This window comes from Cetorhinus maximus, chromosome 11 (assembly GCF_964194155.1).
Source record: "Cetorhinus maximus chromosome 11, sCetMax3.hap1.1, whole genome shotgun sequence".
Taxonomy (NCBI): domain Eukaryota; kingdom Metazoa; phylum Chordata; class Chondrichthyes; order Lamniformes; family Cetorhinidae; genus Cetorhinus; species Cetorhinus maximus.
Window position 1 is genome coordinate 54,914,519 of NC_135889.1, and position 15,783 is coordinate 54,930,301.

Sequence of the window (15,783 nt, forward strand, 5' to 3'; positions counted from 1 at the left end):
GTTCCCATAAGGTGAAGGACTCGAGAGTTACCCGTGTCGCAGCGTTTCATGTGTATAATGTGCCTGTGATACCAGATGGCATATTCATTAGTGAACTGAAACCCTTTTCAGTTCATGGAGCCTGTGAGATTGGAGATCAGCCACATCTGTGCCATTAATAATGCTGTACACTTTGGGGAACCGATGACATGGAAATGGTGCTATGCTATATTATTCTGCTGATTACTTGTCTTAGGGAGAGTAATGGAGGAGTTAGTACTGCCACTTGATTTTAGCGTCAGTGCAATGCTGGTTGTGAAATGTGACACATATCTCTTACATTTGCTTGGAAGGATTAAGTCACATGGAAGTTTAAGGCTGTAAACACCTGGACATGCAGCTATGTGTTCGTTATGCCTTTAAACATAAAAGTACTGGGAATGGAAAGTTGGTGGTTTAATCCATGGAAATTATGTAGCAAACTGTATTTTATTTCCCCCTCTGTTGTAAGCATAATTCTATTTTTACTAAAAGTGCACTATTTGCTGTGTCGTTACTTACATTTCCGTCAGTACAAATTTTCTCTTTATCTTTTGCTTCTTGTGTACATTGAGGTAATTTTTTGAATTTGTGCCCACAGTGAGGCTTGCTAAAAAGAGGATTTTTTTATTTACTCAGTGAAATACATTTTTGTAATACACTGAAAAAATAGCCCATAGTTTCTTGGTACATGGTAAAGAAATTGTATGTCAAAGATTTACAAGACTTCAGTGGATCTTAATCAATGGGAAAAGAGGGTAAAGGAGAAGCAGTTTTTCCAATGCCAGCTTTCACAAGAGCCTGAAATCAGTTTGGTGCAACCTTCGCATCTTGTCAAGGGGCAGTTAGGAAAGATAAAGTTAATAATGGGTGTTAGTTTGGTTTTATTCCAATCCAATATGTTATAATTATGAAAAAAGATCAGAGAAGGTATCCTCAGGAGATGATCGGGCACCTGAGCTGCAGAGACCAAGGTTGCCATCATGCCAACTGGTCTTGGCACACCTACCCACCAATGATAAAAGAAAATGTCCTGCACAGGCTGCACATCAGAAGTGAACTGGTTACACAACTTTGCCACATGTTGCAACGATCCTGTCAGCTAATCTGCATCAAAGGCCCAACACTGGCATTGACAGGCAATATGGCCACTGCTCCCTGAGGTTTTCTGTGCCAAGTTCAATCTAGGTGAGCATCAATTACCCTTTTGCCCACACATTTTCAGGTTGGCTAGCACTATCATCTGCTTTGCTACTGATGAGTAGTAGTGACATTATGCAGTGTCCAATTTCACTATATTTCTACATTTGAGATACCAATTACTGTAATGTGGCTCAAAACAAAAACAGAATTACCTGGAAAAACTCAGCGGGCCTGGCAGCGTCGGTGGAGAAGAATAAAGTTGACGTTTCGAGTCCTCATGACCCTTCAACAGAACTGAGTAAAATTAGGAGAGGGGTGAAATATAAGCTGGTTTAAGGTGGTTGGGAGGGGTGTGGAGAGAAGTTCGGGGGGGTGGTGGTTGTAGGGACAAGCAAGCAATGATAGGAGCAGATAATCAAAAGATGTCACAGACAAAGGAACAAAGAGGTGCTGAAGGTGGTGATATTATCTAAGAGAATGTGCTAATTAAGAATGGATGGCAGAACACACAAGGTACAGCTCTAGTGGGGGTGGGGTGAGGTACCTTGTGTGTCCTGCCATCCATTCTTAATTAGCACATTCTCTTAGATAATATCACCACCTTCAACACCTCTTTATTCTTTTGACTGTGACATCTTTTGATTATCTGCTCCTATCACTGCTTGCTTGTCCCTACAACCACCCCCCCCCCGTTCCACTTCTCTCTCTCTCTCTCTCTCTCTCTCCCCCACCCCCCCCCCCCACCCCCCCACCTTAAACCAGCTTATATTTCACCCCTCTCCTAATTTTACTCAGTTCTGTTGAAGGGTCATGAGGACTCGAAACGTCAACTTTATTCTTCTCCGCCGATGCTGCCAGACCTGCTGAGTTTTTCCAGGTAATTCTGTTTCTGTTTTGGATTTCCAGCATCCGCAGTTTTTTGTTTTTATCACTGTAATGTGGCTGTTGGACTAGAAAATCCTTGACCATCCTTTGCTATAACCACTTGCTCTCATTCACTAAAATAACAGCAAAATACTGTGGATGCTGGAAATCTGAAATAAGAACATAAAATGCTGGAAAAAGTCAGCCAGGCTGGCAGCATCTGTGGATAGAGAGACAGAGTTAATGTTTCAAGTCCAATATGACACTTCTTCAGTTCTCAGTTCTAAAGAAGAGTCATATTGGACTTGAATCTTTCTCCACAGATACTGCCAGACCGGCTGAGTTTTTCCAGCATATTTTTGTTTTTATTATTGCTCCTCTTCATTTATGTACTGAGACCTACCCAGCTACTTCGAGCTTACTAACTGCATCCTCCAGTATGTATGTAGTTGTTTGGCACTTATTAAAGTTGATGGGAGATATTCAAGCAGGTGGTGTCTTATTCTGAGCCACATGTAGGCTTTTATTCCAGGCCTCTGATGACAGAAAAATGAAAGTTATTTGAAAGTTGACTGCAAGTGATACCTTAAAAAATAAATGATATTGCAATATATTCTGTGTTCATTTATATGGTTATGACTCATCTGGCAGTGAATTTGAAGAGCAACAAGACTTGAGGGCAACTAGCCCTGAACTTGAAGGAAGCCTTCACCTATCTTTACCGTACTCCTTGCTTCTGGATGCAAGATGGTCTAAAGTGACTTCCTGCAAAGTATTGAGATCTCTGAGGCTGATTCCTTAAATTATTTCCCCATCTTATCATCAGAGATATTCTTGAGCTGTTTAAAAATTACCTATTTTAAAACTATTATATGTTTTAAGACTTATTGTTCTATTTTATAAGTAAAGTTCCTTTTCAAAGTGGTAACTAAGTATATTTAAATTGTATAGTTGGGATATTTTGAGAGGAAGTTGTATTAGGTTATATTTGGCTGGGGCTGTGACGTCAGAGATGCAGTCAGGTTACCCACCCACCTGAGATCAAGTTTCATACATCAGCAACAGCAATTAGAGCTTGGCAGCAATTACCTTCTCTTTGTCTAAACTTACCGTAGCTGCTGTTTCCTAGCATCCATCTTTACATGGAAATAGTGCATCGCGATGAAAAGGAATTTTTGACTGCTGAAGTCTAGCCTTTTGATGTTTTGGGATAGCAATAGACTATTGGACATACTTACCATGCAAGGTATGTCTCACACAATGTGCTGTACTTTAGACTCTGTGCTATCTATTCATAATATATTTATTGCATGTAAATGGCTGGCAGAAGAAAATTACTTTGTAAATTTTAAACTAAGTTAAATTGAATAGAGGCTTTTACGAGGTATCTTACTATAGCTTGTATTACAATATTGACCTGCTTGAGATCTGCAGTTTAAGGAACTGAAACACAGGATAGACAAGCACAGCAACAAGTTTGAACTAGTTTGGAGTATTTCTTAATAAAATTGAAGTAGTATGCAATGTACTTATGAGGCAACCAGTAAATTGCTACATCTTTTTCAACAAATATCCTTTGTACGTTCGGTGCGTTCATTATTAAATTTATAACTTTTTTAAAAAAAAACAAGTGATAGCCTTAGCCTTCAACTGTTTGTGCTTTGTTTTTGAATTGTTTTTCTTTAATTCTGTCCACTATCCACTTTTGCAGCCTTAACACTCATGCTTTGCATTTGCAGAGCATTATGTAAATTTGGTATAATTTGTAACAGTGGAGTGTCTGCATTAAAACTGAAGAAGAAAGCCTTGATAAACAAAACTGGTGAGATGAAGATCGATGTGTGTCAACAATTGTGAAACACTAGGTGTTCTGTAATTACCTTGCTCTTTATAATTTTTAAATTTCTTTCATGGGATGTGGGCACCGCTGGTTAGGCCAGCATTTGTTGCACATCCCTAATTGTCCTTGAGAAGGTCGTGGTGAGCCAGGTTCTTGAACCGTTGCAGTTTAAGTGGTGCAGGTACACCCACAGTGCTGTTAGGGAGGAAATTCTTCTTCTATTCACTTTACAGACAGGTATTTCTGTAAGTTGAAAATATTACATGCAATATTTTATTGCTGGCATTTTCTACTTTGGTTAAAACCTTCTATAAAGTTAGTCCACCCACCCAGCCTCCTACTGTCCTCAGTGAATTTTCAGAGGGCGTGGGAAGGCTTGTTAGAATAATTCTGAAAGGCACCTGATAAGTTTGTCATCTGTGCCAAGAAATCTGCAGCAGGGAAAGATTGAGAAATTGGCATTGAGCAGCACAAACACTTGAAATAGTGGAGCATGGCCACCGTTATTACTTCCAGGAATCCTCCAGCATTGATCCTTTAATTTTAAAAAGTTCCCAGGCAAAGGGAGTGTAACTAATCATCCTATGATCCATAGCAAAGAAGTAGGACTGGCATTCCTAGCATCTTGCATTGTGATGGTCGGATGCTGTATGATGTTTTCTCATCAGAATGGTCATTTGATATGCCCACCCATAGCAGGATGGACATATTCAATATTCTTTCTTGAGAAGAAGTGGAATGGTTCCCCACCAAACCATTTGCTCTGCCTCTGCCTGGCAGAGCTACACTGGGAGACTTGTGTGATTCAACAGAAAATTTCTCATTTTATGTCATGAACCGACATTCGGCTGTAGTTGTGGAATGGAGTGCAAACATGTTTTACGGGTCATTTACATGAGAATTATATTCAATTAATTTCAATATCAGAAATGTTGTTTAAAATTGTAGCAAGAAAATATAAATCTTATAAGAATTTAGATGGTGATCAAAGTGACAACTTAAATTTTATAATTTCTGTATGAAAGAAAAATTCTGAAATGCTATATAACGTAAATCATTTCTTCAAGAAACATCAGTTCGTAAAGATAAGGTCACATGAGGCTATTCGGCTTGCCTTGCTCCCTCTTGCAGTGAATCCTTGCCTGAATCTTCCAGAGAGAGACAATCACCATCGGATTGCCACTCTGCTCCCATTTTTCTGTGCCATGCTGAAGCTCTGCATTTCTGTCTGGGACTTCTGATCCTGGCATCTCCAGAAATGTGGAATGCACCAGAAATGGAGCTGCTTCTTTGTAGCGCTGGATCGTTGGGGGAAGGCAAGCCATATGCCCATTTTGTAGCACTAGCTGCCATATTATGATAGGTAAAGAGTTTAAACCTCCCAGAGTTTCTTTGAAAAGCTATGGAGAGAATGTAGTTGGGTAAAGGTGGGTCAGGTCAGGGGCTATCGGGGTAATGGGGGAGTTGGAGGCGGTAGTCGGGTCAGGTCAGCTGGGTCGGGTCAGTGGAGTCAGGGCTTCGGGAGGGGTAGTCGAGGGGATCAAGCAGGGAGTCAGGAGACTAGGTCAGATTGGGGGAGTCAGGGGGTAGTCAGGAGATCAAGGGGGGAGTTGGGAGGGGGTCAGCTGTATATTTACCCAGATGTCAGACTAGGTTTTAATTTGTCTAACATTTCCTGGATAACAATTCAGGTAAGTAACTCAGAACCGTCTGAAGTCCCCGACTCTAACTAAGAGTTGGAGGCTTATTCAGAGGGTCTCGGGGAGCAGGGGAAATGCCCATTGGAAGTTCAAACTTCCCAGACAATTCCCACATAGTCAGTGCATTAGGACTTTTGAGGGGCCCCGTTGCACATCTTGAGAGGTATGCCCTGTCTCTGACTATCCGGAAAATGGAAGGTCTGGGCCTTAGAATCCATGATCATAGTATCTAGCTGCCAATTTGGCTCCAAGTGTTTACCTTCACCAACTTTTCAGCAAAACCATTCTAGGCATTAATTTCTCTGTGAGTAGCATTACTTCCTTACATCAGTCCTTAACTTGTTTTTTTTCTTGTTTATGCCCTTTTGTCCTGTAGTGATTATTTAACTTGAAACATTACTCAGGATCAATCTTTTCTATTTCACATAGTATTCTTACCCCACAACTGGTTTCACTCTCATACATTTCCTTTAGAAGTTGAAGAATCCAAGTCTTTTTAATCTTCCTAATGTAGTCCTCTGACAATAGGGATCAGACTTGCCATTCTTCAGGGCTTAACTATTTGCCTTTTGCCTTGGAGATCAGAATTAAATATAGTACTTAAGATGCAGCTAGATAAGAGAACCACACAGCTTCAAAATGATGGCTCAGACTTAAAATGTACTGATTTTGCAATATACGTCGAATTTAGATTAGAAACAATAGTGTACCCCGCACTGATTCCTGTGACACTTCATTCAATGGGCGCAGAAATTGGGCCACATTGAATCGATTTTTATGGCACAAGAGCTAATTTTGGACACCAACATACAATGCCTCAAAGATGCCTGAAAAATATCCAAACCAAAATTAGGCCAGTCCATTTTACAGCTGTCCCAGTCCATCACCCAAAACAAGTTTTATGTTCCTTCCGTACGTAAATTAGAGGCCTAAAACCAATTTAGGTCCCTTTGCCGAAATCGGGCTGCATTGAGGAGAGCAAGTATTTCCAGCAATGTTTCCATGCTCATATTGTCTTCCATAAGTTACTCCCAGTGAGTAATCATTTAATACAAGGATTCTCAACCTTTTTGCTTTGAGCAGCCTCTTCTGCATTACAAAAATTCCACGGATCCCCGTAACACAGGTATTATTTTCTGTATAAAAATTAGTTATACATTTAAACAAAGAGCTGACACAGACAAGATGGGCCAATTCACCTCCTCCTATGGTTTGCGATTCTATGAAAGATGATCCATCACATTTATATAGTCTGTATAAATCATTCTTCAAACAGTTCACCTGAAAGAAAGGCTCCATCAATGCTTCATTTAACAATATCATGAATCCATTTATTAAGAGCAGGTATATGATTTAGGCACAAATGCACAGAAACCCCACTCCAGTCGATCAGATATCTCAATAAAATAGAAATGTGTGACTTTGAAAGAGCAGTGAAATGTTGGCATTATTTAGTGATAATTCTAGAACATTCCCCTTGCCAGGCACCAAAATCTTCAGCAACATTAAATCTAAATCATTGACTTTATTTTTTAGATAGAATTTATTTCCAAATAATACAATTTATACAAAGATTTGATACATTCCTGCATATTAAGATCAGGATGTACATATTGGAGAGGTTTAATTGATTTACAGCACAGTCATTTAACCATCTTTATCATCTGTAAGGTTTGATTCCTAAAATTCACACTGTTTACTTGTAAATCTATTAGGAGTAAAAGGTTGTGTTAACATGTTTGTCAGGGTTCTTCATGGTTTTGTTTATTTACTGAAAATGTGACACGCTCATCTTCATAAACTTAACTGCACTGTATTAACTTGAGGGAGGAGCAGGTTTAGTGCAGATAAACTTAAATTTCATTGAGGTCAGATGTTATGATGCTTACATGCTTGTCGCCATCTGTCTATCAGAAACACCTCCCATAGCATTTACCTATGGTTGATTGACAGGAGAGAGAGAGACAACTAATCTAATTACTACATTTCCTCCCCCTTAAGTTCCTTATATGTTTACTACAACAACATGTCTGAAAACTAACAAAACATTTGTAATGTCTCGTCTTTAACTTCCCTCGTAAACAAAGAACAGAACGTGCTCTCTCACTTTTAAACAAACCTAAAGCTAGGAGATTTGGGGTGCACTGCCCAAACTCCAATTCTGCCCCTTAGTGTCCTTGGCAAGCATATCTAGGCTGTGGTGCTCTGCAGGAACGGTCAGAGCAACGCAGCCTTTCTGGGGTAGGTTCCAGAACAGGAACAACAGGGTCTTGAGCTACACAAAAAGATGCATCACTGGAACTGGGTGGTTCTGTATTTAACAGCTCATTTGATGTGTCAGGAATAGCAGCTGTAGGGCGACCACACACTTCAGAGAATGGCAGCGAAACATCAATCACAGGTAGATCTTGCATTCATTGAGATGTTTCTCTTACTCGAATGTGATCCACATGTTTGTGCACTACTTTGTTCTCAGCTTGAACTCGAAATGACAATGGACCAGGTTCTGAAAGGATAGCTCCTAAAGTCCAGCATGGTCCACTTCCAAAGTTACATACGTACACAGGGTCACTTACTTTGAATGTACGAGCACCGTTTTGTAGGTCGTGGTTCAGTTTCCGAGTGGTTTGTTTTTGTCTCACCTTCCCCTCCAAATTGAGAAACACCAAATTCAAACACGTGCGCAAGTGGTGCTTCATCAGCAGCTCTGACGGTGTGACGACGTCTGTCATGTTGTACGGCAACTCAGAAGGAATCTGGAAAGACGAGTACCTCCAGATAACTTCTTTACGTCGGTTTTAAAGGCCTGGACAGCTCTTTCGGCGAGACCATTTGACGAAGGATGCCAGGGTGCAGTCTTTATGTGCCGGGTACCATTCAGGTCTGTGAACCTCTGAAACTCTATGCTGGTGAAAGCAGTTCCGTTGTCAGAGACAATAACCTGAGGCAAACCATGTATACTAAAGGAGTGACACAGCTTCTCCATAGTTAGAGCTGAAGTTGGTGTTTTTACCTCATAGACATCAAACCACTTCAAAAGTGCAGCAATGAATAGTAACAGGAACATGGTTCCTAGAAATGGTCCCACATAATAAATATGCAGTCTGACCCAAGGATGGCCTGGCCTTTCCCATGGGTGAAGAGGAGCTAAAGCACGTAGCTTCTGGTGTTGCTGGCAAAGGGAACAGTGTTTAACCATGTTCTCGATGTCACTGTCTATTCCTGTCAACCAGATATAACCACGTGCCAACACCTTCATCCTTGACATGCCTGGGTGTGCGCTATGGAGCTTTGACAAGAATGACTCTTTGCCTTGGGAAGGGACCACGACTCCAGAACCCCACAGCAAGGTTCCGTCCTGGCAACTCAGTTCAGTGCTTCTGGAATAAAAGGGGTGCAGGCCATCCGACACAAGGGTACTTGGTCAGCCTTGTAAAATGAAGTCTTTAACTTTTGACAGTACTGGGTCTCTGCTCGTCCAATTCTTGATCTTGCAGCACATACAGATGATGAGCCCAAGAAATTTAACAACAGCACTAACTCTTGTGGAATGGGTGTGTTGGCTGGGCTGCCCGGTAACGGAAGACGACTAAGTGCATCTGCATTGGCTATATGTGAGCCAGGGCGGTACATGAATGTGCACTCATAAACTGATAGCATCAGGGCCCAATGCTGGATTCTTGCTGAAGCTATAGGCAGAATAGCTTTGTCTTCGTGGAACAAGCTTGTCAGCAGCTTATGGTCGGACACAATTGTAAAATGTCACCTGTGCAGGTATAGGTGAAACTTCTTGACACCAAACACAATGGACGGCCCTTCTTTCTCCAGCTGAGAGTAGCTGTTTTCAGCTTGGGAGAGTGTTCTTGAAATATAGCCAATGGGCCTTTCTGACCCATCCTCCATTTGATGTGACAGTACGGCTCCTATGTCATAGGGAGAAGCATCACATATCAGCTCTAGCTCTTTAGCTGGGTCATAGTGTACCACCAAGCATGATGACTGAAGCAGTTCCTTGCTGTGAACCCCATGACCAGCAGTGGTTCTCCCTTAGCAACAGGGTGGAGCGGTGCCAGAACAGTGAACAGATTAGGTAAGAAACGGCTGTAATAATTTATCATCCCTAGGAATGACTTAAGCTGAATCACGTTACAGGGTGATGATGCATCTTTAATGGCTTGGATCATGCCTTCAACAGGATGCAGCCCCATAGCTTCCACTCTGTGACCCAGGGAGGTTACCTCCGATGCCTGGAATGTGCATCTTTCTCACTTCAAATGTACACCTGCTTCCATAAATCTTTTCAGCATTTCCTCAAGGTTGACTAAATGTTCAGCTTCAGTCAGTCCAGTGATGAGGACATCATCTAAGTTCATGACCACAAGGGGAAGTCCCTGCAGAAGACTCTCCATGGTTCGCTGCAAAATGGCATGCGCAGGAAACTCCAAACTGCAACCAGGCATGCTGGTAATGGCCTCTGTGAGTATTGCTTGTCACATACTCTCAGGCGTGCTGTCCAATTCCAACTGCTGATAGGCATGACTCATGTCTAGCTTTGTGTGAGACTTGCCCCCTGCTAACTTGACGTACAAGTCATCGATTTTGGGAATGGGATATTTGTCTAACTTTGCTGCTCTGTTGACTGTCAGCTTGTAGTCACCACATAGACATATGGTCTGGCCTAGCTTGACAACTGGGACGATGGGTGTGGCCCACTCAGAAAACTGGACAGGCTGAATTATTCCCAGTATTTCCAACCTACACAACTCTGCTTCCACTTTTTCTCTCAGTGAATAAGGCACTGTCCTGCCCTTGAAGAAGTGTGGTGTTTCCTGGGGATCGACATATGTTTTAGCTCGCATGCTCCTCAGTTTTCCCCATTGATCTTGAAAAACAATGTCATATTTCTTCAAGAGCTCCAGAATTCCATCGGACTTCAAATGAAATATTTCTGACTGGTCTAGTTTTATTTTTTGCAGCCAATCTCGACCCAAAAGACTGGGCCCCTCCCCCTGTATGACCATCACAGGAAGCTGGGCTGTCTGCTGTTTGCAGCAGACTGGAACAGCAGCAATGCCTTTGACATGAATGGGGTCTCCAGTGTAAGTTCTCAGTTTGGCGGTTGTGCGCTCCAATGTCAACGGTTGACTCCCTTCACTGAGGCACTTGAACGTTTGCTCCCCAACAACAGTAGCTGAGGCACTGGTGTCCACCTCCACCTGCAGTTACTTGCCATTCACCTGCACTGTCACTGCAATGGACTCAGATTTAACAGCAATCACACGATACAGAGAGTATACATCAGCAGCATCAGCTTCTGCAGCGTCAGTTGACTCAATCAAATTCGTTCTCTGCTTTGCTGTTTGTTTGTTTTTAGTTCCGCACTGCCTAGCCAGGTGCCCTTTTAGTGGCAATAGTTGCACTCTGCCTCTCTAAATCTGCATACGTCTGCTCCAGGATTCCCGCCACATCTATAGCAAATGCGAACCTGATGCATTGTAATTAGTCTTCCTGACTCGTCGTTCAGTAGGCAGGGAATCGCGCTGAAAATCTGCTGTGTCACTCTGCGCTCTGCTCAGCAGCAGGCTTCTGCCTAACGGTGCACAGCTCCATTATTCACGTGCTGCAAATCCCGAGAGTATTTTGCAGCACTCTCCATAGTGAGAGTAAGTTATAGAGTGTGTTTGAAATCAATACCGACTTAGCAAGCAAACGGTGCTACATGGCCTTGTCATTCACCCTGCATACAAGTCTGTCCCGCAGCACTTCATTCCAGGCATCCCCGAAATCCCAGTACTGGATCAGCTGTTTCGGGTTCACCACAAAGGTAGCAATAGATTCCCCTGGAGCACGAACTCTCATGTTAAACTTGAAGCGCTTCATAATTACAGATGGTTTTGGCTGAAAATGTGACTTCACAAACTCCACTAACTCGTTGTACAACTTTGTATTGGGCGCATCCGGAGCAGTCAGGTTTCTGATAAGACTATACATTTTGCTTCCACCCATACTCAGCAGGATAGCTCTGTGTTTACCTTCAGCAGTAATTTCATTCACAATGAAAGAGAAACTGAGTCTCTCGACTTACTGACTCCAATCCTCTGCATCTGCATCGTATGGATCGATCCTACCAAACAATGGCATGGTCGGTAAGTGTTTCTCAACTTTGTGTTACTCACAGCAACCAGGGCAAAGTATGCAGCATAAGTTGGTTTTATCCTTGTCGCCAACTGGAGTAACTTGAGGGAGGAGCATGTTTGGTACAGATAAACTTAACTTTCATTGAGGACACATATTACGATGTTTACTCGCTTGTCACCATCTCTCTACCGGAAACACCTCCCATAGCATTGACCTATGGCTGATTGCCAGGAAGAAGGGGCAAATAATCTCATTACTACATGCACCAATATTATTAAGGTGAACCAGGCACGTTATGTATAGCAGTAATCTGCAACTTTAAAATGGTTGATAGTTATCATAGGTTATCGAATGTTCTTTCCAAGATGAATTTTTCAATCTCCATGCTTTGTGGTAGTGTCACAAAGACAAATTGGTATTCTGCTTCTCTCATCTGAAAACTTACTGAAACACCAAACTGGTCGAACCGAACATCTCAACGTACAATGTTAATATTTGAGAATGAATGGGATAATGCCAAACTAGGAATGAATATTTGCGGAGGTGGTTTTCAGATTTAAAGTAGAAAATTGTAATGTTTTCAGCTTGTCCCTATTTAACCAAGAATCAATGTTCATCACATCAACAAATGTGATGTCATTATTTCATACAAAATGTATTTTTACATCAGTTTCATTGCCAGAGAGAGATCAAACCCATTGCACTCCACCATCTGACAGGCTGTCCCCACAAAATCAATATCCCTGACAGTGCATTCCTATTTAAAGCCCAACAGCCTGGGCAGACTGGCAAATCATTTCATGAGCATTGGGTGTTGTGTAGAATTAAAATGAAATGCTTTTCAAACATGGACACAAAAGCAATCATCACAGCAGGTGTCAGTTTAATATAACTGGCGATTCCGTTTGGATCACATAGATACTATCAGGAATTAAACATTATATTTAATAAACCAGTTACAAGAGTGATGTTCAGTGGTTTCCAAAGTTTGTTTCACAGCGCTGTGGGATGCTGACAGACAAAAGTGCAGCTGGACCAGCAATGCTGCATCCTTCACCTACCCAGGCAGCAAGCTGCCTTTGCACAAATGAATTTGTTTGTCTCTTTTATAAATACACACTCAAATTTCTTAAAGATCTTTGTTTTGGATAGGGGATTTTCAATCCTTTAAAACCCGTATCTGTCGCGAGAAAGGTAATCAATTCTATAAAAAGGTGTCACCAACAGTAATCCTCTAATAATTATTGATGATAAAGAAATAGGAAACCAGTGCAAAATCATTTTAGAAACAATCTGAAAATTTGGAATGTGGTGTTGCTTGATACTTTCTCATGCACCTCTGGGCTGTTAACCCACAGTTGAGAACCCTGATTTAGTATTTTTATTATTTTTGCAATGCTGCTCTAACCTTAAGTTATCTTAGTTCCATTTTCCTACTTTTTTCAGTTTGTATTGTCTTGTTAGTCAATTTAGATCACACTTCCTTACTCTGCATTTATTAAACTCTAGTATGTACTTAACTTTCATGTTTAATAAAATGTCTTTAAAGATACTCTAATTACTCTCAAATAAAATTTTTGTGCTCCTATTCCCTAGGAGATTTGTTAAAACTACTTCATTATTGGTTGACAATTGACCCTTTTAATGTTGTGTACCTAAATGTTGGTTTGCAATATTGATTTATCCCAGATAATGCCAAATACCCTGATGGCTGTTGCCCGGAAGACCTCTAGTTCCTGTCTAGTGTACTAGTCAGGTGACTTTTTATCCATGGGAAAATTGAGTACATAATTTCTTCGAATTATTCCAACACTGAAGTTCAGCTCTTAGATATTAGGGATGAAATTCTTTCTTAAAATTATGGAGTCATATTAATTATAATGTAAGGAAAGTCAAGGGCTGTATGCCAGCGATTCGAGAGGATGTGTTTCCTCAGTACTGCATCGCATTGGGAGTGCTGGTCTATAAAACCAGTCCTTTTGAATAGATATAGTAAGTCGCATAGGTTAGGTAACATTCACTTTCCTCTTCAGCATTTTCATGATTGAAAAATAATAAAATATTCATAGGAAACTTGAAAGGCATAAAAAGAGAGAAAATGGTCAAGAATTACCTGAAAAATCTTCCACTGTTCCCCTTGAATTGGAGCAGACACATTATAAGGAAGCCTATGAAAAGATAATGATCCCAGCAAATCGACTTCATTAACCTGATATTCATAAGATTCAGTAATGATTACAGCAACAACAACAGTGTTTGAGAGAGGTAGTGGTGGATTTAGAACTCAGTATTCTCCACATACATGTGTAAACTGTCTGTGGATAATGTTACCATTGGCCAACATGCAGATAAGATAGGGAAGGGGGGCAAGGTTAGATCCTTGGGGGACCCTCAAAATAACAGTGCAGGGACAAGAGGAGATGCCATTGCTGCAGATGCTTAAACTATAATAAGAGTGGAACTAACCAAGGATACTCCCAATTATTGGACAATGGGGAGGTGTTGGAGGGGATGGCGTGTTGATTTTGACAAAGGCTGCAGCAAAGTCAAGGAGGAATAATGTGTCATGGTCACAGTTACAAATAATGTTGTTTGCAATTTTCTTTAGGGCAGATTCCATTCTGAGGGAGGGGCTGAAACCTTATTTTGAAAAGGAAAAAACCTCCAAAGCACTGAGATTTGAGAGCAAAACTTTGAACAATTGCATACAAGTGAAGATTTGCTGTTCCATTTCTTGTCATTTCATTTCCCATTTCCCCTTGCTTAGTGCATGCAGATCTGCTGAATTGATTCAAATAACACTGGTGTACTTGTAAAACAGTAGTTTACAAAGTCCTGCAAATGTAAGCAAATATTCCAAAGACTCAATGACTTTCAGTTGTCCAAAGGAAAACAATATTGTCATTGTAGCATGTGGCAACAGAAATATCATGCAACTAAGTCAACAAATATCAAAAAATACAGAATGTAATGACAGATGAAAATAGATCTGACCTGGGAACCGCTCCCTCCATCCCATATTCTGGAAATCCCAGTTTGAAAACTCTGTGCTGGACCATAAGAGTTTCAGGGTAAAGAGCCTTTGTATCATTAATGTGCAGCCAGAAGGATCTGCACTTGTTAGATCCAACGTGGATGCTAGTAAAACAGGAAATCGACAGAAAATGCAATCAGCCACATCCATCCCAGCCACTGGGATCTTCTCCCCATACACATGCTAATGTCTCCTCCTGCTTAGGGGTGTTAGGGAATTTTTTTTTTATTCATTCATGGGATGCCGGCTTTGCTGGTTAGGCCAGCATTTATTGCCCATCTCTAATTGCCCTTGAGAAGGTGGCGGTGAGCTGCCTTCTTGAACCGCTGCAGTCTGTGTGGTGTAGGCACACCCACAGTGCTGTTAGGAAGGGAGTTCCAGGATTTTGACCCAGTGACAGTGAAGGAACAGCGATATATTTCCAAGTCAGGGTGGTGAGTGACTTGGAGGGGAACTTCCACGTGGTGGTGTTCCCATCTATCTGTTGCCCTTGTCCTTCTAGATGGTAGTGGTCGTGAGTTTAGAAGGTGCTGTCTAAGGAGCCTAGGTGAGTTACTGCAGTGCATCTTGTAGATGGTACACACAGCTATTACTGTGTATCTGTGGTGGAGGGAATGAATGTTTGTGGATGTGGTGCCAATCAAATGGGCTGCTTTGTCCTGTATGGTGTCCAGCTTCTTGAGTGTTGTAGGAGCTGCACTCATCCAGGCAAATGGGGAGTAGTGGGTGCAGACTCGATGAGCCGAAGGGCCTCTTCTGCACTGTGTGATTCTGTGAGTATTCCGTCACATTCCTGTCTTGTGCCTTGCTGATGGTAGACAGGCTTTGAGGAGTCAGGAGGTGAGTTACTCATCGAACGATTCCTAGCCTCTGACCTGTTCTTGTAGCCGCAGTATTTATATGGCTAGTCCAGTTCAGTTTCTGGTCAATGGTAACCCCCATGATGTTGATAGTGGGGGGATTCAGTGATGGTAATGCCATTGAACATCAAGGGGGGATGATTGGATTCTCTCTTATTGGAGATGGTCATTGCCTGACACTTGTGT

The 15,783-nt window shown here is 41.6% G+C and overlaps 1 protein-coding gene across 3 annotated transcripts in view; it reads left to right on the forward strand.

The window, feature by feature from the left end:
• Positions 1-15,783, forward strand: part of znf385b (zinc finger protein 385B) — a 423,045-nt gene that overhangs the window by 173,811 nt on the left and 233,451 nt on the right. Inside the window, exon 1 of one of the 3 annotated variants that reach the window (XM_078551946.1) lies at positions 3,082-3,271. The exons of the other annotated variants lie outside the window; for them this stretch is intronic. Coding sequence (XP_078408072.1) covers positions 3,226-3,271 — 46 coding nt within the window. The 5' untranslated portion in view covers positions 3,082-3,225. Of the gene's footprint in view, positions 1-3,081; positions 3,272-15,783 lie in introns of those variants that run through there. 3 annotated transcript variants of the gene reach the window in all.